Source organism: Microchirus variegatus, assembly GCF_963457635.1.
Source record: "Microchirus variegatus genome assembly, chromosome: 2".
Classification (NCBI taxonomy): domain Eukaryota; kingdom Metazoa; phylum Chordata; class Actinopteri; order Pleuronectiformes; family Soleidae; genus Microchirus; species Microchirus variegatus.
In genome coordinates, this window is record NC_139803.1 from 30,036,512 (window position 1) to 30,064,417 (window position 27,906).

The following is a 27,906-nucleotide window of genomic DNA, read 5'->3' on the forward strand; positions in this document are numbered from 1 at the left end:
CACGACATTCTTTATTGACATTCATTTATTGCCTTTGGACGTGCCCGACTGTCTGCTCGTCACTGCTCGTCACAACTCGTCTCTGCTCGTCTCTCGCTCGGCTCTCTCCTCGGCTCTTTGCTCGGCCCTCTGCTGCCCCCTGTTGGACGTGCGCGGCTGTGCAGCCCTACGTCATGACCGGATGTTGATAGTTGCGAGAAGCAGAGCTCAGACAGGAACAGCTGAAAAAGAACAACAAAGCCACGACGACGACAGCACAAACAACAGATGTTCGCCTAAAACACCTCTCAAACACTAGTGACACCCGCGTCCTCTCGTAACATTAAACATTCCTGAAACGGTAAGAAAGCGTCAGTCTTGTTAGCGTTTGTATTAGTGTTGTTGTTTTCTTTTTCCTGGACGTTTTCTTTTTTATCATAACCGACGTTAGCTTGACGGCTAACCCTGCGCTGTTTGTTATTGACCTGACAAATGACTGCAAACCAGCAAATGTCCTCCGTGTTTGTCTCATCGCCGATGGTCCGTTGTTTTCGTGACTAGATGACGCGAAACCTCTGACATGGAGTTTATTCCACGTCCACTGTGGCTTTTATTTGCGGCCCCATTCAAAGTGCTGCCATCTTCTTTCAGCACAAACCAATCAGGAACGAGAACGTGAGCCACTTTGACAACAACACCTTTGACAAGTGTTTGGATTATTTCATGATATTTGTTGTCTGTTAAAGGTGAAGATGTTGTACTGTATGACATCTGGTCAACTATTGGCTCAACAACAACACAATTAAGTATTTAATTCAACTTTATTTGACCTTTCTTTATACCTTTTACACTGTATTTTCATCACTGCTGCTTAATCACTAAGTTGTATCGTCTTGACTCTTCAATCCGACAAATGAAGGTACTTTGTCATATCCAAATGTAGACATAACTCAACTGTACAAAATGCAAATTAAAGCCTTGCTTTTTAGAGAAAGAATAACTGACTCAGAAAATGAAAAACAATATTATTGTACCACTGCCTTTGAATTAGCACTTGTAGAAATACAACTAACTGCTCCCTATGCTCAGCGATAGCTCAATAATGCTCTGTCGTTGTCCATATATTATCATATTTAGTTCTCCTCTTGTTTTCTCCTCCAGTCGTTCGCTGAGCTTGGACAATGGGACGCATCTTCTTGGACCACATTGGCGGGACACGCCTCTTCTCCTGCGCTAACTGCGACACCATCCTCACCAATCGGTCTGAGCTCATCTCAACGCGCTTCACCGGAGCCACGGGCAGAGCTTTCCTCTTCAATAAGGTCAGCTGATCACATAAAGTACATTCAGTATCTTTATTTGTGTCTCTTCAGTATGTGGTTTGAGATCAAATATCAGTCTGATGACTGTAACCTCAATCTGTGCCTGTGTGTCTCGACCCTTCAGGTGGTGAACCTCCAGTACAGCGAGGTCCAGGACAGAGTGATGCTGACCGGCAGGCACATGGTGAGAGACGTCAGCTGCAAGAACTGCAACAGCAAACTGGGCTGGATCTACGAATTTGCCACCGAGGACAGCCAGCGGTACAAGGAGGGACGCGTCATCCTGGAGAGGGCGCTGGTTCGGGAGAGCGAGGGCTTCGAAGAGCATGTCCCCTCAGACAACTCCTGAGCTGCTGAAAATGGATTTACTCACTCCTGTGTATTCCCCCTTCCTCGTACTCCTTTATCCTCCTCGCCACTGGGCTGCATAGCGCCACCTGCAGACTTAGTGGTCAGTGAAGTTTTTGGCTGACCGACACTCCCATTCCCCACATCCCCTCTCCTTGTCTCTGGCCGCTGGCCGTAAACCTCTGCTGATTTAGATGATTGGCTTGCTGGATCTATTCTTGCTGAATAGCTTGCATCCTCAAAACACTCCCTGATTCACGTATCACAGCCTGGGCACCTCCTCCTCCTCCTCTTACTCTTAGAGCAGCTGGGCACACTCTAACCTCATATTATGTCAAAGTGTCACACAGAATTCTCTCCATCTCTGCACAAGGCATGCTCCAAACCTCTTTCATATACAGTAAAAAGCAGAATGATAATAGACATCGTCAGTCACATGAGAAATATCACTGCACATTTCCTTTGTGGGGCTTCTGTTGTGTTGTGCTGTATTTGTCATTGGTGAGCGATTCAGACGATGACAGTTGTAATTGTCAGTCACCTTTTTTTCTAGTTGGTGTTGTAATGGATGTACTAGTGTGGTGTTTTTCTTTCTTGAATCTCTGTTCTCATCCAAATGATTCCACACAAGAACTACACAGATTCAACACAGTCATAAATATTCACTTTTGTGTGCAGTTTGATTTCTCGATTTGGCTCATGTGTTGGAAGTGAAACACAGAATTAACCCCACAGTTTCACTGAGTTCTACCACCTGTGTGTGTGTGTGTGTGTGTGTGTGTGTGTTGTTTGTTGTTTGTTTACTGTGACGGAGGAGGGCACAGTGTGTGTGTGTGTGTGAGATGTGATGGAGACAGAGAGGCTCACATCATGTGGACATTTGAAGTGAGCTGAGGGACAGAAGGAATACACAAATTTGAAGTGTCTTTTTAAAACAACAACAAACCAAAAATATACTTCAGTCTGTTTTTTGAACTCTCTTTATTCTAACAGTTGTCTGCTATCGGCCCAAGTCATCATTTCTCTCTCTATGTAATCCAGGGCTGTTTTAGTTTTTCTAAAATTACTTATTCCTAACAAAAAAGGAGCCAAACAACCTTTAATGACAGATTACATTGTTAGAGTCCAGCCTGTGTGTCTCCCTCTCTCTTTTTTTTTTACCGTCTTTGTCCTGCAAAGGTTTTCAAAATGTCACGCTGTTAAAAAAAGAAATTATCTCACTTTTGCTGACATTTGAGAGTATTTCTGGACCGGCTCGTTGGTGTATAACAATGTGCCATTTCAGAGGCTGGATGCCTGCAGGCGTCACCAGAACACTGCAGCCTCCACACGTGACACTGTTAAAAGGTTCTGCTCGACCTTTGTGAGGCCACACAGGACAGAGCCAGCTGTAAATTCAACAGAGGAGAAGAAAAATGATGCAGACACCATCTAGGTCCACAATATATAGTATAGACATCATTTATTGTGCATTTTTAGTATTTTATTGATTTTATTTGCCTTATAATTCTTATTATCATTATTATTTTATCGACTGATACATTTATTATTACTTACTGTATGGTTTCCTGATTTGAGGTTTTTTTTAAAAGTGTTTTCTTGTATGGCTAAAGGAAGATTTTCTCTTGACGTGATTTCTAAATAAAGATAACAGTCGTGCTGGGTTCAATTATTCCGTCATGTCTGTGCTTGTTTTGTCGCGTATTGAACACAGCTGTTGAAGCACAGTGACTCCAACTAGAGAAAGCATGAATGTCTTAGTTTCACAGTGTTTCCCCTGTATAGCAAGGTTAGTTATTGTTTAAAAAGAATCCTGAATCAGTATCTGCATCACCACTAAAATAAGTCTTTCTTAGACTCTCACATCCTCAGAAAAAAGGCCATAATAATCGATATTTGTAAAGATATTTGTGGTGAGGCTTGGTTCTGAAGCTTAGTGTTAGGACACAAATAAAATGCCACACATGAGTTTTTGGCCTGTGGGTGGCAGCAGAACACTGACAGTGTGCTGAGCCAGGGTTCAACTGCAGCCTGGAAATAGATGATGTTCCTCTACTGGAACTGAGGGAAAAAAATGAATGAACTGCTCTGAATTATTTACTTATTAAGTCAAATAAATTGCCCAATGAATGCAAAAAGAAAGTGCAAGTGAAACGTGAAAGGAAAGTGAACAAACACCACATCTAAAGTATTTTTCACATCCTTTTTCATTTTTTTTTACCTTTTCTGTCGTCAGTGTGAATCACCTCACGATGCAGAGGTTTGACTGCATTTCTGGTTATAAATAGGCAATGACGAGTCACCCCCTAATCCACCCACTAATATCGGAGTGGTGCGTTGTAGATATTTATAGGTCTGCTCCTATTGGAAGGCGTCTTAGCTGCTGTGTGTGTGTGTGTGTGTCACAATGGAGAAATAAAACAACAGGTCTGCCTCTTTTCAGACTCTGAAGCATAAAACTTTACAAAAAAAATAAAACAACAAAAGTGTCCTGATCTATTTTTTGACACTGCTATTGTTTTTAAAGCGGTTTAAAGCATTAATGGATTAAGAAGTTGTTATATGACCATATTTAAACGCCTGAGGCAAAAAAGGAGTCACTGACTGTCCTACTTTATAATTCATATTAGTCTTTTTTTTTTTTCAAAACGTCCCAGCGTAACCTCGGTGCTGTGTGCCATCTTTATTGAAATAGCCATCTGGTCAGATAAGATAATTACACTGCCATGTTGATCCTATTAGTCTGCATGCAATTCTGGACAAATCTGGACATGAGAGTCTTTTAAGTGTCCGTGTGTGTGTGTGTTGACAAGGAGTCACTTTACCACCTCTCTTCAGAGACTTCCTCAGTGCTCTTGGGCAGGACATGGAACATTCAAAATCCCCAGAAGACTTGAAGTGCAAGCTCCTGCAGCCTACACTCCTCTATCTGTTCCATCACTAAGATCACTGTGATCGAGGTTTTTCAGAGACAAATCTAACAATAGTAGGGGGGGGAAAGAAGTACGCAGGTAGGTAGTGAAATCTACCACCAAAAATGAGAAGCTGTGTATATTTAGATGCAGAGAATTATTTGCATGGGGTAAAAAAAAAAAAAGAGACCAGAAAAAAGTGGAATTGGAAACTTAATTGGCCAGTGATTCATCATTCACACACACAGCTATTTCAGTTTTTTTTTAAAATTTAATTCCACACAATGTTAGCATCGCCCCCACCAATCCATTCAGCATATATATATATATAAATATATATTTATAATACAAAAATACTTTCACCCCCTCCCTCCTCATACACACAAAAGCAGTGACATCATTCTGTCAGCGGGAGAAAATAGCATGCTTTCCATTGACATCACTCTATATCCTGTTGCTAGGCGACAGGGGAGTCAACATTAGTTACTATGGCAACTGCACTTCACCTTCAAAAGCTCCTGACCTTTTTAGTTGCCGGTGCTAGACGAGAATGCATTTGTGTGCGTGTATGTGTGCAAAGCAGGCGAGGAACACACAAGGACCACGACAATGCCTTCGAGGTCTCGACTCATCTTCGCTGCACTGAGATAAAACCTGAGATAATCAGCAGTCAGTGTGTCACAGCCCCCATGTCATTTAGTATCATAACACTGCAAAGCAACAACGGTGTCAATGTTATGACATGGCATTAAAAAAGGGCGATTGCGTAACTTATCCAAAGAATACAAGATACAAATGAGTAGATATAATAGATTTATTCATATATATATATATATATATATATACTTCTTCCTATAAGAGACAAGACTCACAACAGCGTCCACTGTGTTTACCTGAGGACAGTGACTGTAAAGAGGTCCAGCATCAGCGAGTGATTGTAAAATGAGCAACACACACACAAACAAAAAAAAAAAAAACAGCACAAGTGAAGGTACATTTGAGCTGGTTGAGTTGAGTTCTGAAGGAACGTGGATAGAGTACCGTGTTTGGTAAACTACAACATGCTGCTGATAAAAATTGGTAACAGCTGATCACAGTGACTGGAAACAGCCTCCCATTTTTACATGAAATACAGAAGCTTTAGATTGGTACAAACGACGATGACACCTCAGTCTCTGACATGACAGTCACTGTGAGAGATCATCCCTCACCCCCTCCACGTTAATGTGGTTTAAAAGGATAGTGAGCTCAAAGTGTGGCTGTAACACCTTCAATCTTCACTTTCTGTTCTTTTTTTTATGGCACAAATGGAGGAGCTTTCTTTCTCAGCTGTCACTTGCTAATGAAGTTCAGCAGGGGAATAAATCAGTGCCAGTCAACGGCAGAGGTGGGCATTATCGGGCTTTTTTGGATTAGGTCGAGTTTGGGGACAGTTTTCCACTCCAAGTCAGGTCGTCCGTGCCACCCCTGCACATTGGAGGGTAACGTTGTCCCAACAAGACGTTCTTCCAACCACGTCCTGCTTCTACCAGTCATCCCTTCAGTCCTAGAAAGGGCACAACACTCATCTGCTTCTACAGTTATCCAGATGCAAGATCCTCAGTCAAGTTCCTGATTACAGTGAAGCTCCATTTTCCTGACAGGATGGACTTACATTCTGTGTTTGGTACGGTTTCAGATCACATCTGCTTTTCCTCACCTTTGGCTTTTCTGTGCAAAAGCAGAACATCTATGATGTTTCCTATAGAGTAATACGCATCTAAGGACTAAACTGGGGACAATGTCCTTCCCCAGTTTGTATAAAAGGGCAAAAATACCCAATAAAGGTAAACAACGGTACACATACCTGTATACACTTTATAATTCTCCGGGAAAAATAACATCAATCCCCTTCTCTTCTCGCTAGAGACTGATTGATTTCATCTGACTCATCTGAGTAACTACAGTGCTTATCTGAATATTTTAAGAGTCAAGTCATCACATGTACATTTGCTCTGTACTATGGCTCTGCTCCTTAATTTATAACACGAACATAAAACCAAGTACAACATAAGACTTCAAGGACATGGCAACAGAATAAAAAAAAAAACATGAACAGCATTATATCTTATGATAAGACGTCAACATTGAGGTTCTTAAACAACATAAAAACTTGAAATGATCTGATGGCAAGCGAGTCAACAGTGATGATTACAGAGAGGAGACGCACCATGTATGAACAACACATACATGTACACAACATTCCTACTTTTTCTTCCTTCAAATGAAAGGAAAGCGCTTTCCACTGAAGCCATGTTCACTGTCAGGAATGCATTTATTACTCCCTCTCTAAGGCGTGGAGTTCTGGTTCCGTCTGAGGAAACCTTTAAGCCCTCTGGACGGAGCAGACTGAGACTACAGAGTTTTCGGGGTCCAGTCAATCCTGTCTTCCATCCTCACCTCACTGCATCTTCTTGCCTCCAACATGAGCTACGCTGGACTTCCAATATCGATGGCAGGCCAACTCGATCAGCTCCATCCCTCCAAACAGCTTGTGCTGGACCACATACACTGCGACAATGACCACGAGAAAGAGCCTGAATGGAGTCCACAGCCATAGGCCAGTGAAGCACAGCACAATGAAGCTGCTCCAGGACAGCAGCGAGGCCGCCTTGATCAGGGACACCCTGAACTCTGACTTACAGGGTGGCACATACGCACCTTTGTCTCTGTCAAAGGCGCGGGGCTGTCCTGAGTAGAAATCACGAAGACGGATCTCCTTCTCAGCCCAGCGCTCTTGACACCAGGACTGTAGTTCTGACGAGGACGGCAGGGAAGCTACCGGGTAGCGGCGGACGTGAAAGTGGATCTCGGGGGGGAAAAGGCCCAGGATGAGGTGGCGTTCTGTCTGAGGGATGGTCTTGGGGTAGGCCACTGTGATGTCATGAACGGCATCCAGGTTGTCCCCTAAGAAATGAAGAACACTAACATAGTTTGATTCAAGAAAATGAAGACTTAAACAATGTAAAATACTTCGTTTTCAGTCAGACTTTATGTAAACAGTGCAGTTCCAGACATGAGATTACAAGGAGACGTACTATTATCCTTTTTCCACAAGCAGACTGGTTATTCAAACCGTGTCACACGCCCTTCAAAATCCTAGCTCTTAACTGACGTAGGCATGTACCTGTAATTACCCAGGGACTTAACACTTCATCACTCCTCTCTCTGCCTAACATGAGTGCTATACCATCATCATCAGTGACGTGCAACAGCCTAACAACACATGGGGTGAGCTGAATAAAACAGAGTGTAAAGGACATCTGCTGAGGTCTGATCGTGTGCAGTTCAGGTTTATCAGGGTAAAAACAGACTTCAGAGGTGCACAGCATGTCCTTAAGCAGTCTGATGAAATCACACTGAATCACAACACCTGCTTGGAGAAATAGCACCGTGCTCAGCATCCAGGACGGGTGGGGTTTTAAACAGCAGGGCCAGAGGTAGTGTTTAAGAACTCGGGAATAATTAGCTCACAGAGAACGTGAGAATCTATGGTTTGGTGTGGAAGGACAAAGCATAAGGCCTGGTTCATACTGGATGAGTTTCCTGTTAGCAACAACAAACTACATCTACATCTTTAGCAAAGCAGACATGGCCTTAGATGTCGATTTGGATCACACCTGACCTTGTCTTAGTTTGTCCACGATGAAGGAGAAGCCAGTGGTTCGAGGATGGAGCACATAGTCCAGTTTTGGCAGGTTGTTCTGGGCAGCAAACACATCGCTCTTTGCTTTAGTATTCGCTGTGGGACACAAAGACACAGTAACAAATATGAAAAAAAAGCTATGGAAGTAACTAAACAAGAGTGATATAATGGAAGATTATTGTTGATTATCTGACTAAACAGTGGCAGTTGGTTTGATTCAACTGTGATATAAAGCGCTACCATGAGTGTCTGATAATATCCGAGACGGTTATAGCGTGACAATCTCACACCATCATCAGAACATACTGTACGCAGACAGAGTTTAAGAGACTTAACTGCAGACACACGTTTATATGCGAGTACATTACACTCCAGTGCCAACACAACATTAAAAGTGAAACAACCACTCAAGCTCTAAAGCCGCTGGTCAATAATGACGCAACAGAACTGAACCCACCATGACACCATGAAAGGTCACAACCTCATGAAATGTAAAGAGAAGCTAAGCTTCCACTGGAAAAGCTGCTCAGGACTTTGATTAGCTTAAGTGAGATATGTAGGGGCTTTGGACACATAAGATCACAGCATCCATGCAGCGATGCAGCAAGTGTCAGGGGATTTCGCCGCATCTTATCACTCGGAAATTGTGTTTGCACAACAGTGTCAGTGCAAAGGCATAAGACAGGTGTGGGGCCACTGAGCGACAACACATTCTGTGAGAGCTGCATTTATGGGCAAACTGCTGCATGTATGAATGAGGTGATGTATTCTTTACTTCTCACCAGTTAGGTCTGTGCCCTCTGGGAACAGCAGCAGCTGCAGAGGCTCTCTGATGTCACAGAAGTAGTCCAGCATGTTCTCCAAGTGTTTCTTGTCCTCCTCCCAACGACGGCGAATAAAGACGAAGCAGCCCACCTGCATCGCCCAGCCTGGAAAAAAATATATACAGAGCACAGCCTTTAAATGTGTGATTGATTAGATCCCACGTGCAACTGACTCTACAAAACTTTAAAGAACAGGTTTAAAACAATGATTTACAAGAAAAGCTCCTTTGAGATGTGGAAGCAGGCCTTTTACCAGATGCTCTAAAATAACCTGCCTCTACATCTCCAGCTTATTAAATCAGCATCTTCTTTCAAAGTAAACTAAAACCTGCACAGGATATACTGTATGTAATATTTGAATATGCAGAGGTTTGTATAGGTGTCACAACAGCAGTGCACTCACCGAAGCCAGGCACCGCTTTGAGAGCAGCTTTGAGGCAGATCTTCTCCAGACGGAGGTAGCTGTGTCTGAGCAGACAACACCACAGAAACATCCAGTCCAGACACGTGCGGTGGTTCATGATGATCACACTGCGCTCCCCCGGAATGAAGCCATCACCCGTTATCACGACCTTAACCCCAAACACCAGCTCTAGCAAGGACTATGGAGAAAGACAGAGAGCGATAGGGAGCGTAGCATGGATAGGAGAATAGATAAAAGTTCAAGAGGAGGAATGGATAGGATGGAGAGGGTGAGAGGAGAAGTGGTATAATGACACTGTAAACAACATTTGCATTATTGTCAAGAGCAAAGTGAATAAATGAAACCCACTACTATCTAAAATTATGCAGATTATCATGTCAAGGGTACTTAAGGTTACTCAGGACCATCTGGCACACAGAATTAGGCTAAGTAAAGGCTAGGCTGGTGTACACACCACAGGCAGGGTGAGCCAGACAGCGACCAAGCGATCAGTGATCCAGCGGTACCAAGCAGGAGAAACCAGCATGAGGGGCAAAACTGGACCCATAAGGAAGACACTTCCAAAGAAACTACTCAAAAACAGGGTCACCACAAAGTACAGGCCCCGCACTGACACAGCCATCTGTGGAGAGATGAATGACTGAGATTAGTTGGACTGTTGGACACAGCAAGATACATCAGATGATTTTAAGCGAGGTCAAAGTGTGAGCTAAAGCTAATGTCTTAGGCATAAAACAAATTTCAGATGTGTATCTATCTATGAAGAAAAGCTGCTGACATAGATCTCATCAACAGCAAACGACTGCACTTCTGTTGTTCCTCGGACATATTTTCCCACAAACAGTGGAAAATCCATGGCAGACATTCTCTGGGTGGAATGTAAATAGAACCTTTTGACTGTGGGTTAACAAATGGTAGGTGGACAGTCACTAAATCAAGTGTGGCTGTGGCTTTAAAACTGTCTACTGAAGGTGTATTCTGTGAAATTAAAAATAGTACTACAATTTTATCAGTCACTTTTAAATGTATAAACATCTTTTAGGCACCATTATGCAGAACTAATATTCAACTTTCTCTCATGGGTGCACAGCTCCTAGCATACGGTATCCGATTCTACTTTGATTCCAATTCTCGATTCCCAACCCAAAGTTTTTCAAAAAGCATACAAATCTGAAAATAAATGTCCTGAACACCAGATATTTTGATGTACTTGATGTTTTGCTGAAACATATAAGAGATCGACCGTGGATAAGGGAAAACAATAGTTGGAAATGCTGAGTCAGCATTTCCAAGTAATTAAAACAAACAACCGAACAGACGTCAGGGCTCGGGGTGAACGTGAATGGAAAACATTTTTAAGTAGATGGCTACATGCGTCCTTAACAGTCGCTGCAACACTGCAGAAATACCTCACGCTTATCGATCCCTGAGGGAAGAGAAATTAAAAACAAGATAAAAAACAAGTAACAATTGTCCGTGTCATGTCTTACACTTGTAGACACTCATCTGGACCCACTAACTTGTTTTTTCCTTGTGAGGCCTCTTTTGAGGGACTCCATGTTTACCGACACCACCCATCTTTCCTGTTCATCTTGTTGCTCCTGCTTTATTGCAGCAAATTAGCGCAGGAGCTATAGTGACATCAAGTAGGGAAACATTTCAGTTTTAATCCTCTGAGGTAAAGGTTAAAATGGCAGAAATGCAACATATCATGATGTGATAAAACTGAGTCTGAGCTGATGCTACGTGCAGCTATGTCATCCTGCAAGTGTTTTCTTCTCATGAACTCGTGATTCATGCCTTTCCACCAGATTTACTATTATGACTGATTGCACAAGCATTTTGGTCAAACTGCCCGAGCCAATTGCTCCTATCATCTTTGCCCTCGTCAACAACATTTGTGGCCCCACGACTCAGCAAGTTCCATGGCAGCGACACCACAGTGGCTGAAGGTGTAATTTAAAAAAAAATACATGTTTGTTTGCATAATCATACCAGCAATAAGGGTTTAAGGTTTACTGGCTTTAACAATGGAAAATGTGAGGCATGAGACAGGTGAGGAAACAGGCTTGCTCAGCGCAACTGACATAATTAGACTATGTCCCTGCAAACACAAAACACACACCCTTGGGCGGCTGCCAGAACATTCAGAGGCAACTCATACACGCTGTAAAAACACATAACACTCCTGAAGCAAGAGGTGTGAGAAGTGAGCGGAACTATGAACATTATATTGTTAAATAAACATGTTTTCCTTCTGCTTGGCAAGGGCACCAGGGACTTAATGCTATGAATCAAAGGCGAATCCATGGAAATGTATTTTGTTTTCACATTTAATTGGGTTGTGTTCACATTTAATTAATTCTTGAGTCATTACACTGAAAGCACTTCCCCAGACACACCAGCAGAGGCAGCAGTCAGTCATGCTCCTCCATAGTCCAAGCCTGAATTCCCTGGCAATCATTTTACATTCCTCACTTTAAGCCAAGATAGAGTGAAGAGGTCAAACATGTCTCGGCTAAACAATGTGTTAAGGCGGTTTGTGTACATGTATGAGACTTATGGGGAGAGAGAAGAAAGGTGAAAGCATGATGAAGAAATAGATAGCCTCCATATAGTTTTAAGTGCATATATAATTACCGATCAAAAGGAATCCGTTTAAGAAGGCTCTCTTCATCGATCAACTATCATTCAATTTATAACCAATTAATTTTTAGTCTTGCAAAGTTGTGGAGTAAATACACAAACTGTATATCACAAATGTGGTGGTGCAACCATAACTAATCATTTCCAGGTTTGACAAACACTGATAAAGGCAATATTAACAGACATGAGCAAATAATTATAACTTGGAAACTTAGTACGACTTAATTTTAAACCGTGCAGTCCGTGACATAACGTTGTATAACTAATGTATATCGTTCACTTACAAATAATTTGTCGGTTTGTGCTGTCAGTGTCATCTCTGGCTGCGGCGGTGAGGATTAAAGTCATGCTAATGAGTATTAGCGTAACTGACAACAACAAGGAGAATGCTAACTTAGCATAAACACAACTTAAAACACAAGATACCACTTGCTAGCTAACTTTATCCTGCTCGATTGGCTACAGCACAAACTACTGTTGAGTAGTCACCACAGACCGTTAAATGACAACGTACCCACCTTAATAGTTTTCCTCCGAGATTCAAAGTTTGTTTGTAGCGCGCTAGCTACGTTAGCTCCTGTAACTCCCAACTACTCGGCTGTGACAGAGCAACCGGACAAGCTAGCTAGCAGCATGTTGACACGGGCTGACGTGCAGAGCGATTTCATCCAACAAACGCTTTGCTGCTCCCCAAAGATGATGCACTTCACGACACATCAGCCGAGACTGTAGCTGAGCCACATCACCCTCGCTTCGGTTGACTTCCTTTACTTAAAAGTGTAGCAGCTAAAGTGTAGCCGCCATGCCGTCTCTGCTGCTAACACAACCTCTCAACCCGTCTTTGCACGTGCACGTCAACAGGGGGCGCTGTTTGTGCCTTATTTCTGAATTTCAAACAGCGACAGAAGTGACCGTGGTTTGCCTGTTTGTTATATTTTATAACCACGTAGTTCAAATAACTGCACACAGAAGTCTTTTAGCAAAAATAAATAAATATAGAGGCTAGGATGTCTCTCTTCTGTCATAATAATGTAGTAATGTAAATAAAGTGCTTACACATACAGAGAATTAAAACATTTCCATAAACACTGACAAGAGCATGGAAATACAAAGAAATAAAACAGTGTCACCACACGTCTGGGTGTTATTAACCATTGTGAATAAATATGTTCAACTGAAAGGGCTTGGTCAGCCCAGTGTTTATGTCATGACCTGGCCATGTCCAACAGGAGCTGGTTGGACAACTGTAAAGCAAACAGTTAAGAGTTCAGTTAAATAGGCTGGGGCTTTAAAAACAATCGCTAAAAGTTTTAATTGAATTCTAAAATGCACTGGTAGTTTGGAGTGATGCAAAAGTTAAAGGTGACTCAGAGAAGACTGGACATAAAGTCCGTTGCAATAGTCAAATCTTGAGCTAATTAAGGCGTGTATGGCTACCTCGAGGTGATGACAAGCCGGCAGACGTAATTGATAAAAACCTGTCTTTACAGCGATGCCTGTTTGTGTATTCAAATTCAAATTACTAAGAAAACACCAAGGTTTCTCAGTCAAATTTGGCCCAGCCACTGCTTTATGTCAGAAACACAGCCATGTAAAACACTGAGTGAGACACTGAACATCATCGGCACAGCAATGGAATGCCTGGATACAAATGAACCAGTAATTACAGTTTGATTTGTTTGAGTTTAGTATACACTGTACTTTTATCTTATATGCAAAAGCATGGTCACATTTAGATTTACACCTTGACTTTGGAACAGAGAGGAGTGTAATGATGACGAAAAGGACCAAGTAAAGTGGAACTGCTGCGTTGTGAAACAAGAAGAATATGGTAGCACAAAAACTATAATGCTTAAGTAACAACTTATATGAGAGGATGTGAAAATGTCAGCTGTTAAAACTCTTGACTTTTCTTTCAATCATTAATAAGCTGTCACTGCTGACATTCTGACACGGCGCAGGGAGAAAAAACCACAGGTGCAAATCATGACATTAATTACTGGAGCTCTTATAGAACAGAGGCATCGTCGATGTTATCAGGAACACCTGGGCCTTTTCCACGTGACGACTCCAGCGGCGTTGCGTTGTGGAAAAACACCGCCGTGAGTTAAAAATGAACAAGTCCACACAACACTAAACCCGAGCAGAAGTAGTTCATCATTCATAACCTTTGGTTTGAGGAGTGAATAAGCAACAGGCTTCACATTCTTTCAACACACTCTTGAACTCATTCCAGGTAGGATGAAACCAGCGCAGCAGCCTAAATATGTGTATCCTAAAATCCCAGTGTTCATATTATATCAGATCTCCCTCAACATGGCCTTTTAAAGTAGTGTAAATCCTCGTTTCTTTTACCCACCACCACCGCTATGAGCTGTTCTACTGTTACAAATTACCTCAGCATTCAGTGATGTGTGAGTGCTCAGATTGGTCAATGTGTCTGAGTGTAACCAAGCGTGCACGTGTGTGTGTGTGTGTGTGTGTGTGTGTGTGTGTGTGTGTGTGTGTGTGTGTGTGTGTGTGTGTGTGTGTGTGTGTGGTGAGTGAGGTAGAGGAGGACTGACAGAGAGGGTAAAAGAGAGCGAGCACTCAATACTCAAGACTTTTCCATGACCTGCTCCCTATGGCATGCACTCTATCTGAGAGACTGAGTGAACTGTATGGCTTTATCACTGTAAACTTCTCAAGGGTCAACACATCACTTCAGAGCGTATTGGAAAAGCTGGGACTCAAAACAAGCCCTGATTTTCTTCTCCCTCCCCCCCTTTTTTTTTTTCTTTTTTTTACACACTGGTGCCAACTTACCTTCAAAACAGAATCACATCCACATGATTAATGGTGCTTGTCCAAGATAATTTACCCAAAGCAATATGATCAAGTGCTGCTAATCATATAGGCTTTAAGAATTCCACATATCTGAGCCCTCTGGTAAGAATCACAGTCATTTTAATCCACACACACATACAAGAAAAAACATAAAACATGTTCGCTCAAGTCATTTTTGCTGATGTGACAGCATGAAAAGGTAAGCCAAGTGAAATGAGTTTCCAGATCAAATGAAGAGATAAATGTTTAGTTTGTTTCTGACATGCCATTCCACTGATGATCGTCCATGTGAGGGAGACGGTGACTTTTTCGGGCATTGTTTATTTTGAATGGAGCCTATTTATAGGCCCTTAACAGGGATTTATTGAACAAAAAAAAGCTTTTTTTTTTCAAACATTCTTTGCCTCTAATGACCTCGTGTGCTTTTGTGGTCGTTTAAATGGGGAGCATGGATGGTTTAACACGAGTCCTCCTCTTCACACTGACAGCATGTCCCACCCTCACACTTGACACCAAACAGCGCGTGCTATTCCACTTTTGCATCCTCACTTTGGTGAGTTCATCTCCATCTGTGAGCTCGGTCTCCTTTTTCTTTCTCTTTTTCCATCCTGGTCTCTAGGCAATGAGGATTAAGAGTGGCAGGGGTCATAAAATGTCTATTTATATCATACAACAGAGCATGGAAGGGCAGTGGCCTGTGGCTTAGCACATTAACACACACACACACACAAAACTACAGTATACTGTACACCACATACCAGCAAACTTGTATTGATCAAAGCTTTAAAGGATGACATGGAGACGTGTCTTACATGATCACACTCATCCATCCAAGTAAGTACTAAAGCTGGGAGTCCTGTGTAACTGTGTTACATCATCAATGGTTGACCTGCAGGTACAACAAAGCCAGACTCACTTCAAATATACACAGAAAACAAGCCAGATTACAACATTTATGAGGGGACAGTGACACCAACCAAGCTCCCAAGTGTCATTTTTGCCACGGCTGCATTTCACTTTATCTCACAAGGTCTTATCTACATCAGAACAGAGTCAACCTCTCTTAAATCTGTGATTTAATCATGTTATAGTGTAGGTTCTCCCGTTTTTCCTTCCCTGTGACTTCTTCAGCATTTCCTCTGTCCACTTGTGTGCTTCTCAGCGAATCTTATTCGAGCTCCTCTCTTGTTGACAGTGCCAGATATGTGTCTACGCTTGGTGGGCCGTCTCCAGACAGGTTATAAATAACCAGCTGAGCTTTTCCTTCATGTCCTGAGAGCTCTACTTTCTTCTCACACTTGAGGAACCATGGGAAAAGAATCTTTCCTCCACACGCACACACTGCAATCATAATAACAGACACGGTTATACTTAAAAACCTCGGCGCACACGCGCGCCCAAACACAGACACAGGATAAACCTTGGTGGCTTATACAATAAGTGTGCAGTGCTCGGAAATAGCAAAGGTTACAGGAACGAGGGCAGTGTTTATAATGAAATGTTAACTTAAATTACATAACCTGCTCTGTGGGAATGCACAGCACATTTCCAACTGTCATGCAAGTATGGGAAACTTGCTGAAACAACAGAGTGGGACAAAAAGTCTGGGGCAGCGAAAAATAGAAGGAACAAGAAAACAATGATGTTGGGAGAGAGAGAGAAGTAGAATACAGCGAGGGAGTGGAAAAAGAGTTCATAGGATAAGCATTATTTCTCTCCTCTTGACATGAGGGGGGGTATGTTTTGAATGTATGAAGAGGTTGGTGTTAGTTTATGTGAAGAGGAGTGACAGTAAGAACAGTGTTAATGTGGACGATCGCTGCGAGAGAGAGAGTCGGGGAGAATTCAGGGGTTGGCAGGTCAGACTCTGCTGACACACTGGGATCAGCAATGGGATTGTTTCCATTGGAAAGAATTCCAACAATGAGCTAGAAGAGCTATCAGTGACTTCACTCACACACACACAGGACTCTAACAACAGTTTTAAAAAAAAAAAATACATAGCAGACACACGCTCTGCAGTCAAAGATACTGCGCCATTAGTGCTGTGCCAGGCGCACGCCGCTCTCCTGTGTCACCAAACTTTGGGCCTGCTCGTCTCGCCAGGTGGAAAATTGAAAGCTGTCACCTCCGACCACAGGCTGACGAGTTAATGAGCAGATTTACTGTGCACAGAAATAACTTTTCCTCAGGGGATTAGTGGTTAAAAATCGTCACAGAGCAACGTAAGAGTTAAAGCTTGATTTCAAATTGATTTGCAATGGATGGGTGCATTTCCCCCCCTGTCTTGTAACATAATCTGCACTCTTAAACAAGCAATCAAATATAAAGTCGCAGGGAAAACATCTGCAGGGATTTATTTTTGTTAGATTGTAATGGAAATGTTGGACATTTTTGGAAATACTCTCACTCATACACGCTACTGCAGAGACTTACTGTACTGTTTTAGTATCACTGATTGGCTGGATATCTGTCCAGGTTGTTCCCCAACTCTCACACAAGGTCAGGTTAACCTCAAAGGACAAAGTGCTAGAGAATGAATGAATGAGTGAATGAATGAGTGTAACGCGCTGTATTTACGTTAACTTGTTTTTTTTTGCCAAATTACCTGCATATACTGTCACTTTTTATATATGAAAACACTCTTTATAAAGCTATGCTGTATTATTAAAATGCACAACCATGGTCATTCAAATGCTCTTTAAATCTGTGAGGAAAAGAAAACAAACAGGGGCTTTTAAGACGGATGTTTATGGGCCTCATAAGGACAAATTACTGCAGCATTGACTGGATTATTGCAGGTCAAAGATTGTAGGTTGTCGGGGTCAAAGATGAACGTACAGGCTCATATACATTTTAGGACTGTAAACAATGTTTTTTTAGTCTTTCACTGCAGTCATGAAAGTGCAAAGGTAAATAAATCTAAAGTTACTTAATCAAAAGAAGTGCAAAACACCAGGTGGTCCTCAGATAAAGGATGTCCCTACGCCTCAAAAGTAGACTTTCCATCATAAAATGTTAATCTATTGCTTTCTCTATCAATATTTAAAAGTCTGGCCCAGAGTTCAGAGATGAAGGGTCACTCTGTCTCAGGACACAACTCTGTCATCATTACGTTTTTTTTCTTTCCATGACCCTGTGACATTTTCCACTGAGATGAACCAAGATGTCATAATGAAAGTGATCTATTCAGAAATGGCCAGCAGTTTCTGGGCCACACAAAGTCACTGTATTAATAACTCTTCATGCTTATTTGTTTTTTTTTCCAAGGAAGAAGGAAGCAGAGTAGAATGTCAGTGCATTGTTCTCCTTCCAGGAAGTGACCATGTAAGGCCCTGAAAGTATCGCCTTGGCTGATTTTTCAGGCCTTTGGCCCCTGAAGTCCCTGCCACGGCGACTCTGACGGACTGTTCCCGGTACTCAACAGTCAAACTTGACCTGACGGGTCACTCATACAGAGCACAGCCACAAATCACCTTAGATGTTTCCATTGTAACAGTGATCACAGAGCTTTCTGTTTATTCCTGTAAAGTCCCCAGTTCCCCATTAGCGCTGCTCCACTCGACCACATTTTATTACTCTTGCATCATTGTGGTGAGTGTTTATGGGCAGAGCGTGAGGAGCTGCTTCCACCGGCTTTAATACCACTGTACTGTCTTAATACCACAGTGATTGTTACGGCTCTACGAGAGCGACAGGTCAAACTCCGTGCTCTGTGTCACACTTCGTATTTTTAAGAATGATTACATGGAGACGCAAAACACATCAGACCATGGTATAAGGTATAAGTATAAGGTAATCATAAATGGTGTTTATCTTCTACAGATTAATCTAGGTTAAATCCTGAGAAAGTTTCAGTGCAAAAAGGAAAAGATTTTGTTGTAACGAAGAGTCAGATTGTGCTTTGTGAGTGCGAGTTGAAGAGAGGATGTGGCCTGTTCTCGCTCGTGTTGTGCACATATTTTCAAACATGCATCTGTATCTGTGGAGAGACTCTGTATGTGTGAGATGCTCGGGCAGGAAGTAATACCACTTTTTTTTTTTAAAACCAACGCAGGTGAGGTTGAGTGGGGGAAAGAGAAGGGGAGGGGGTTTCACATGGAGGAAAATGAAAGTTGTGTGGAGACGATTATGTGAAAACACGCTGGAGGAGGAGAACCCCTGATAAACATTCTTCACTTCACTTCCTGCAAGTTATTGTCAAAGTCACACGGTTGAATAGCAAATTCAAATGTTTATTTACAGCCTCCGTCATCGTCACAGAGAAAAAAAGTGGTCTAAATACAAAAAAAACAAAAACGGAGAAAAAAAGTGGCGGCTAATCTCCCTGAGCTTTACAAAAACAACGTGGGGACCTGTGGGTGACGGACAGAGAGAGATGTTTTGTACACAACCCTAATGCCACACAAATAAGATTTACAACAAGAACAGACATCATAGAACCGTCATGCTTGGACAACAGTGTTTCAGATCGTGTGCACAAACATTAATCTTTTCCACAAACAATATATTGCAATTTAGAGTGAAAAAAAAAAAAATGACATTACTACCAGAGAAGAGAGATTTTACTGTTACAGAACTAATGTTTGTTTAATACTGTGTTAGACTGCATATAGACTGTGTGTGTGTGTGTGTGTGTGTGTGTGTGTGTGTGTGTGTGTGTGTGTGTGTGTGTGTGTGTGTGTGTGTGTGTGTGAACAATCCTGAACTTCACAATGTCAGATGTATGGCTGTTTTTTTGTTGTTTTTTTTAAAGAGGAAGACCAGGAAAAATGGACGGTTTCAGTTCAGGTGTGTACAGTCCAGATGAAACAAAGCAAAAAAGAAATAAAGAAAAGAAAAGAAAAAGAGCGCCTGAGGGTTTGTCTCATTTGGAACAAGTATTTACAGATCAGATATTGGGGCTGTATATGAACTGCTTTTTCAAATATTGAATATTGTTTCCCATCCTTTTTTAGCCTTTTCTTCTCCTATCCTATCACGGTTTGTCATGAGGTTTGCCATCGCTTCTCTTCTGATCCCATGTTGCTTATTTTACTGTAATTGGTAACAGAGACAAAAATATAATTTAGGGTGGGAAAAAAAAGAAAGAAAAGACCAGTGACGTTTTACACCAAATACCAATAATAATAATAATAATAATAATAAAAAACAGACAGACAGATCTACATATAATTAACATGTGAATTCAGAATGTGAAGCACAGGTGTGCTGTGGACAATAAAACCCCACAGGTACCACAAGTTCTGCATGGAGAAGAAAGTCTCTGGGGTCATGACGCCAGCCATTTTGGAGTAAAAGCAGCAGCAGTCGTAGCCTCCTGCACTGCAAGAGCTGTCCATGGAGCACTGAGCTGCAACTGTCAAACGAGGACATCCATGGACGTCCATCTGTACCAAGACACACGGTGGAAAGGCATGGAGGGGAGTGGGTGTCAGTCAGGAGAGTGTGTATCCTTTCTTAGACCGGGAGGATGAATTATTCTGTGTGTTTCTGTGTGTGTGTGTATTGCTTCTCTTTGCGGGAGTGATGCTTTGGTGTTGACGGCGGCGAGATGTCATGACAGGACAGTGAACGTGAGTCTGCCAGTGTCGTCTACTGAGAGCTCAGGTGAAGTGTAGCCAGTGTGTGTGTGTGTGTGTGTGTGTGTGTGTGTGTGAGAGAGAGAGAGAGTCGATGAGAAAGAAACGCAGCATGGTTTCTCCTCTAGTGCTGAGAATTCTGCATGGCATGTCCATTTTGGATGCAGCCGTTGATGTGCTCCTCCACTTCGTCGTCATCCTCCTCCTCCTCCTCTTCTTCCTCCTCTTCACTGACGAGGAACTCCTCCGGAGGCCAGCGAAGCTCTCCGCTCTCCACTTCTCCCTCTGTGGGCTCAACCACGATGGACGGCAGACGGTCTTTGAGCTTACAGCAGCGGTCAAAGTCCGAGGGGTCGGGGAATATCTGAGAATGAGAAACACAATCTTTCATGAAGTTCAGGAGTGAGTTGTTCCCAGTTGTGAAGCGTGAAATTATTTGTGAGTGAATACTAAACGGCTGTCATGGGAAGTGGTTGCACTCCTTGTGATGTACCTGCGCTCATCCATCCCAGGTTCTCCAAACTTAGCGTTCCACATATAGGTCGCTCGCCCAAAAATAAACAGCACGGGGAAGAGTTATGTCAGAGGCCGTGCGAGTAAATGAGGCATGTCCGGCGAGAGCCACGGTAAACGCTGCATCATGTATAATCTAAATACTCTGAGCGGTGCTGTGCCAAGCAGCTTGTAGCCGCTTATGAACTCGGAAGATTATACAGGAGTAATCAGAGCGTTTCAAAAATCACAAAAGGTTAACTGCTCACTAGAAAATGGCTTGTGTATACATAAAATATCCCTTTACAGTCAGATTATAATGTTGAATTCATTAAAAAAACAAGGTTAAGAAAGAACAGGGGCAGATCTAGACGGCTCTGCATGCTCATGAACAGCGCAGCGGGCCACTCTCTCAAATATTTGTATTTCAGCTGAAGGGCATGGGAGAGAGATATTCTGACATGCATTCCCTTTCCTGGCAAGATGGGACATCAACCTCAGCCTGTGTCTGTTTCTCAAGAACTGAAGAAAGAGCCCACAGGGGGAAAAAAGGCCTGCTGCCACTCCTGCTCCAAGAAAAACACTTTTTTTTTGCTTGTTGTTTGGATAAAGTGGATGAATATTTTTAGACCTTGAATATTTCACTGCAAGACATTAGGGGCGAGGGGTGGATGAGGGTGGTGGGGGTAGGGGGGGGGATGTCACTGTCTGGGCAAAGAGCCAAGTGGAAAAGAAAGCATGAGATGATGCAGAAGAGAGACAGAGACAATAAAGAGATGGAAGGGGATCCAGCTGTGAGACGAGAGACCAAACGCTGTAAATACACCTCATGAATGTTAGAATTTGTCAGCTTATAAAAACATCTATGAGACGAGATGAGGCTTCTTCTCTCTCTCTCCCTCTCTCACACACACACACACTCACAGCTCGTGTGTGATTAGCGTGTATGAACATGCCCGTGCCTGCATGTATCAACACTTCCTGGCCTGCGTTGCCAAACCTCGCCGTGCGTCAGCACCGAGTGGACTCAGGCGGCGACTGACCTTGCTTTTGGACCCCTTCGTTAACACATGTCATGACTTGTTTCACTTCCAGTGGCAGGAAGCGACGACGCAGCAGCAGCAGCAGCAGCAGCAGCCCGGCACAATGCAGGCTATTTTAGGATCTTTGTGCGCTGCATTTTAATGTTGTGAGGGTGGCTGGAAACATACACGCCTGAATCATGACACTGCCTTTTGAGATGATAATTCTGTTAATATTAATTCAGTCGTCCGCACTTTTATAGGCGCAGCTGCAACTTCATGGTCTCTCAGTTCGTATTAAAGCCCATGATAAGAGAAAGTGACAGTGAGTGGCACCGTGGGCAAATGGCCCAGGTCAAGAAACACCAAGTGGGGATGGAAAGAGTGCCACGTTTGGCATTCTCCCTCACTTCCACACAAACAGCCACCCAAGCCTTCATCCGCTGCTCTCATCCTCAGACAAACTCAGCTGGGGCGAGAACCGTCGTTGAAAGGAAGCCAGGCTTTTCCTTTTGGGTCAGTCTACATCCGCTCAGAAACAACGTCTGCGTAAAGCACGGCTTGAGCAGATATAAGTCTTGTATGAAACGATTTGTCTTCCAGCAGGAAACGGCCTCTCTGTTTTGTGGTGTGTGTGTGTGTGTGTGTGTGAAAGCCTCAGCAGGTGGCTCATTTCACCAAATTATAAAAACAGTGAAATCCAGTGTTGGCATAGGGTAATTAAGTCATTTCTGTGACCCTCAGTGTACGAGCGATGCAAACAAGAAACAGCTGTGCGTTCAAGTGGGGTTTTTGTGTCCACTTCGGCCTCATAGAGGTGACGGTGAAACAAAGACGAAGTGTCACAACCACCTGACGGCTGCTCATCTCATCTCATACAATCTCAGAGAGTTTATTTCTGTGATTAGTCGCAGACAATTTCCATGTCATACATTTCCTCTATATGTTAAAAAGACAAAGGTTGGTACATTATATGAAGGTGGAGATTGTTAAATTTGGCCTTTTTATGGGTCTTGCAGATTCAATTATATTACAGTTTATGCTACTAATTTTCACTTCTCCACAGGGATGAGCCGATACGACAAACATCCTGTATATCGCACGCTTCACTGTGCACTGACTGTAAAAATGTAAACAAAAATCTGCAACAGCATTTTAGCAGAGTCATATTGTGAGCCGTTTTAATTCTTCTTCATGGGAGAAGAAGAATTGTTGTTACACAGTTGGAGAAATAATGTCTAAAATGTGTTAGTTAGTTAGTTAGTGAGTGGATGAATTCTGGTAGAAAATGGCCATGCTATATAAACTTGCGCTTGTACAGAACTGGCATTTTGTTATCAAGCATCTGTACGTGTGTGTGTGTGTGTGTGTGTGTGTGTGTGGTCTTACCTGGAAGGAGAGTCTGTCCTTGCTGGGACTGAGCCTCATGTCCTCCATAGGGGTGGTGTTGATCATCACCTCAGTCATATCTTGGCTGGGCACAAACACTGGGCTACAGACACAAGAGGGGGTGGGGGGATATGCAAGGGTAAGTGGAATGGAACACCGTACAGATATAGCATTACAATATCAGTTCTGTCATAAAGAACTTGCAAGACAAGGATTTAGAGGAGTTCTATTGTTTTCACATCTTCAGCCAAACTTTAACCTGTGATAACTGTCACAGCAAGATACCATCTGTGTCTCAAAGCCATCTTTGCTTTCTCTCCTGTTCGAGATTTGTTTACAAAAACCGACAATTTGACCACAAAAGCCTCCCCCCCTCTGTGCTCTGCTGTGGTAAATGCACTGCAGCGCTGCAACAGCTCGTCGTGCGACCCGTGTAAGGTGGCCCCCAGGAAAGATGTGAAGTTGTGCTCCTGCCCTAGCAACCAAGAAGACACAGTCATTGCGAGAGCGTGTGCGTGTGCTGGGGGCGGGCTGTGGGTTTTTTGACTCGGGTGGAACTTGATGCGCTTTGTTCCATCGCGGCCTGGCCAAACTTTCCACTGCAGATAAGAAGTAATGAGGGGCTTTTAATCCATGATCAGTGCCTTCATCCATTCCACTGCGTTGTAGTGAAATTTTGGTCCCATGACAGTGATCGACGCCGTCTTGAGACAAGATGCAGCGTGGCCTTCTCACGCTCTCTATTTAAGGTCTGCTGACTTGTGGTCAGCGGCCACAGGCTGATGGTTTCTGTGGTGACTTAAGATACAGGACAAAGAAAACTGAACACAACAATAACAGCCTCACTCACTCACACTCGTATCTGATCACTGGATGAGTGTGTTGTTGAGGTTCGTGCTTCACTTGACCTACTAAAAAGCATGACAGTGATCTTTTCCACCAACTTTCACACTACACACATGAATTTTTAATAAAATCATTAAAAGACAACTTTCTTCTCAGAAAGAAACTCATTGTTCACATCAGTGCACTAAGGTCTGATAAAGCTAATGTGCTACGGAAAGTTTGCAGTCTCTAAAGTCAATGTTTTGTATTTTTTTGGCTTTAAAAGACCCTCTAAAAAACCTGGACTTTTAAATCCAAGTGTTATTTTTTCCTTTCAACCGAGCTGCTGCTGTTTTCACTTTGACATTTCTGTTTGAAACACACCCATGACAATCATTCTGTAATTTTAGAAGCAGATAACAAATTCACCCTCACTTAGCTCCAGGAGATCATGATCAGCCCTCGTCTTTTCTTACTTTTTCCATCCATAAATTTTACACACTGTCCTTGGGGCTCTCAGGAGGAAGCGCCAGCATCGCAGGAGGCTCTACAGAATAAGCCTCTCACTTAATTACCCTCAATTATCCTTATATCCAAAAATAAAGCTTTTATCATAGAAAAATAATAATAATGTAGAGCAGGCAGAGGAGGGGACAGAGTGATGAGCAGTGATAGTGAGGACCTGAGGATGAGCAGGGAAGAGAGGGAGGGAAGGGAAATAAAGATAAACACTCAGGCCTTGCCAGTCATATTTCTGTTCGGGGATCGTATAAACATCCTGCTCGGCTAAGAATAACAGAACATTGACCTAATAAAACATAAAGGGGCACAATGAGGAGGAAGTGGGGCTATACCAGTAACAAGTCAACCTGCGAGGAAACAAACACAGCAGGCTACAACCAAACAGGGCTGAAGGCGTTCTCCTCTCTAGAGTCTGGCACGTTATAGACGTTCTATAAGTAACGCACCTGTGAACGCATGACACTAAATCATCTTAAGCCGTCTCAGGCCACAGGGCATGGATTTGGTAGTCAGGTGTGAAAACGAGATGATGATTCCTCAGGTGCACAACGACGTATCATGGCCAGTTTGCACATTTCTGCCGGGGCAAGTCGAGACACATACACGTGAAGGCAGAGGTGTCAGCAATTAAGGGCTGTGTGAGGCAGACGGCAGTAAACCTCTTTACCTGTTGACCCAGTCAACGTGTCCTGCCAACGTCATGATCCAAGAACAAGAACAAGAACAAGAACAAGAACAAGAACAAGAACAAGAACAAGAACAAGAACACAGGAAGATGACAGGCAACAGACTGAGATGCAGTCCAAAACATTGGACTAAGTTTGTCGGTTTCCGTGATCACGAGAGCTATTAGTTTTTATATAACTTTGACTTTTTGGAGAGAGCAAAACTAGGACTTTGAGAAATGGTCATTTGCATTTTCCACAATTTCCAACTCCATTCATAATACACTTTAGGAAAGGTTTGGGAAATTATGATCATCATGTTTGCTGCTGCTCTCAGTTTCAGACAAATACACTGACCCAGTGACCAATAGATAAAGAAAATAGAACACATCCAGTTATCCTTTGGGAAATTGCCTACCTAACCCCATTATATAAAAGGACAACAGTCTTAGTAATCCATGCTACAGCTTTTAATACAGTCACATATTAACACGGGATGCTTTCCGTGTGTAAAACCACCTGTCGGCACTATAGCTTTTCCTCAAAGACACAACATACAAGTGTCTCCAACCTCCTGAAGCAATGTCCTCTCCTGTGGCGCTGCAACAATCTCACTGCATGAGAGAGGAATCTGCCATCTTGCCACCAGCGCTCTAATAATTACTACAACCATCATAAATCTCGGTCTGTGTGGCAACAAGCTGAGATTTCCATGCATCAACTAAGTTTCACAGCACCGCAGGTATGCGAGTGGCGCTGCTGGGATGGACTGAGAGTGACCTCCTGGAGTGAGCTGGAAAGAATGGGGTTGTATATCCAAGATTCCTTCGGAATGGATTTGTCACTGCAAATTAATCAGTTGCCGTAGCTGCAGTGAGTGTATATGTCTGACCTTACATGTCTATAGCAACTTAGAAGTGAGAACTGATATAAAGTTACAGTACAAGTCAAAACCATGCTTCTCCAATATGCATGAATAGAGTATATATGCAGAGGCCTACTGTATGCAACAACAGACAAGAAGTCAAGAGTGTGGTTACAGTAAAGAGGCCGACTCTGAACTTCCTGGTAGAGGCAGCAACAACAAAAAAAAAACCTGCTGAGGTTTAAACAGTGTTTCTCAAAAACGACTTGCATATCCTCTGCTCACACAGGAAAGAATTTGACAGATAAGAGAGCAGACACTCGGGGCTCAAATAAACATAGATGCACTGGCTTATTCCTGTGTCAAGTAGCACAGCGGGGAGTCAGGGCACTGATTGTCAGAGGGGTGACGCTGATAAAATGACACCACAGTAATGGATAGGACCACGGTGCATCCATCCTTCTCCAGTTGCACTGCACCTGCAGCACACAGACAACCACGGCAGTGTCATCACCACCATTCAAATATTTAAGGTCACAGCAGGAGTCTGTGGAGGTTGTTTTTGTCAACAAAAGATCCAGGAAAGTCAAATAAGGATGAAGATTAACTGTGTCACTGGAAAAAATAAAAAGGTGACAACTTGAATTTTTTTCTTTTTTTTGCTTCTTCTTTCCAATCCATTTGATGTGACATTTCCAACCTCAGGGGTAACACCCCACATAACCATTCACAGGAAACATGAGTGGGCGCAGCAGCACAGGTGTGTGATTCAGAGGGAAATCACCAAACTAAAGAAAACACACTTATTTAATTCACTGTGAGATGCAAAGGCAGACTGTGTCATCTCAAGTCACCAAGAACAAGAACAAGAACAGGACAAAGCAGCTGCTGATGCTCTCACATGGAAACAAGTGGGGAAGATGTTACTCACCAGTAAATCTGTGGAGGAAATACAGACATGAATTCACACCTGCTGCCAATAAAGCCTCTGACTTCTCTTCTCTTGTTCACTTCTTCTACTTTTCCTCCTCTTGCACGCTCTTGGTTTTTTCCTCCCCTCGTTTCCTCTTCACGCAGAGCCAAAGGTGCGCTTACAAGACAACAAAAAGTGTGACTAAACAATGTGCCGCTCTTTAAATTGGTGCGTCTGATGTGCACCGCGCTCATCCGCACTATTTATGCAGAGGGCGGGGACTCGAGCAGCCGGGGACACGCCCCCTCTGAGAGCCGCTCAGAAATCCTCAATGGCAGCTCATTATCCTCACGAGCCAATCACAGCACAGGTGACCACCCCTCCTCCCTCTACGTCACTACACCCTCCCAGCCTCCCAGCCGCGATGACGTCAGCAGAGGCTGAGCCATCTCATTGGGAATGGACGAGGAGACACTGCATGATGCTGTGGATCTGGAGTCTCTAAGGCAACTCAAGTGAGAGCCTCAGAGACTCTTGAATGACCAAGAAACACAGGGACTCTGGCGTTTCATAATCTCTGTGACATCTGAGGAGAGAGAGAGAGTTAAAAAAGAACATACTATTCCAAGGGCAAATCGATATTTGCATCTTTCAAAAACAAACAC

The 27,906-nt window shown here is 43.0% G+C and overlaps 3 protein-coding genes across 3 annotated transcripts; 1 reads left to right on the forward strand and 2 right to left on the reverse strand.

Annotated features, from left to right (window-relative positions):
- The first annotated feature begins 200 nt into the window (after window positions 1-200).
- Window positions 201-3,295, forward strand: LOC310944368 (protein yippee-like 5). Its single transcript, XM_083910136.1, has 3 exons — window positions 201-340; window positions 1,141-1,301; window positions 1,426-3,295. Exons 2-3 carry the CDS (start codon window positions 1,161-1,163, stop codon window positions 1,648-1,650), a joined length of 366 nt encoding a protein of 121 aa, XP_083766262.1. The 5' UTR covers window positions 201-340; window positions 1,141-1,160; the 3' UTR covers window positions 1,651-3,295.
- A 2,167-nt stretch (window positions 3,296-5,462) lies between these two features.
- On the reverse strand, window positions 5,463-12,922 carry lclat1 (lysocardiolipin acyltransferase 1). Its single transcript, XM_083910486.1, has 6 exons — window positions 12,659-12,922; window positions 9,949-10,116; window positions 9,474-9,672; window positions 9,029-9,175; window positions 8,226-8,342; window positions 5,463-7,507 (listed from the first exon to the last, which is right to left on the reverse strand). The coding sequence occupies exons 2-6, from the start codon at window positions 10,114-10,116 to the stop codon at window positions 7,002-7,004; spliced, it is 1,137 nt and encodes a 378-aa protein (XP_083766612.1). The 5' UTR covers window positions 12,659-12,922; the 3' UTR covers window positions 5,463-7,001.
- A 6,327-nt stretch (window positions 12,923-19,249) lies between these two features.
- Window positions 19,250-27,461, reverse strand: lbh (LBH regulator of WNT signaling pathway). Its single transcript, XM_083902938.1, has 3 exons — window positions 27,260-27,461; window positions 23,452-23,554; window positions 19,250-20,912 (listed from the first exon to the last, which is right to left on the reverse strand). The coding sequence occupies exons 1-3, from the start codon at window positions 27,286-27,288 to the stop codon at window positions 20,673-20,675; spliced, it is 372 nt and encodes a 123-aa protein (XP_083759064.1). The 5' UTR covers window positions 27,289-27,461; the 3' UTR covers window positions 19,250-20,672.
- Between the last annotated feature and the right edge of the window lie 445 nt (window positions 27,462-27,906).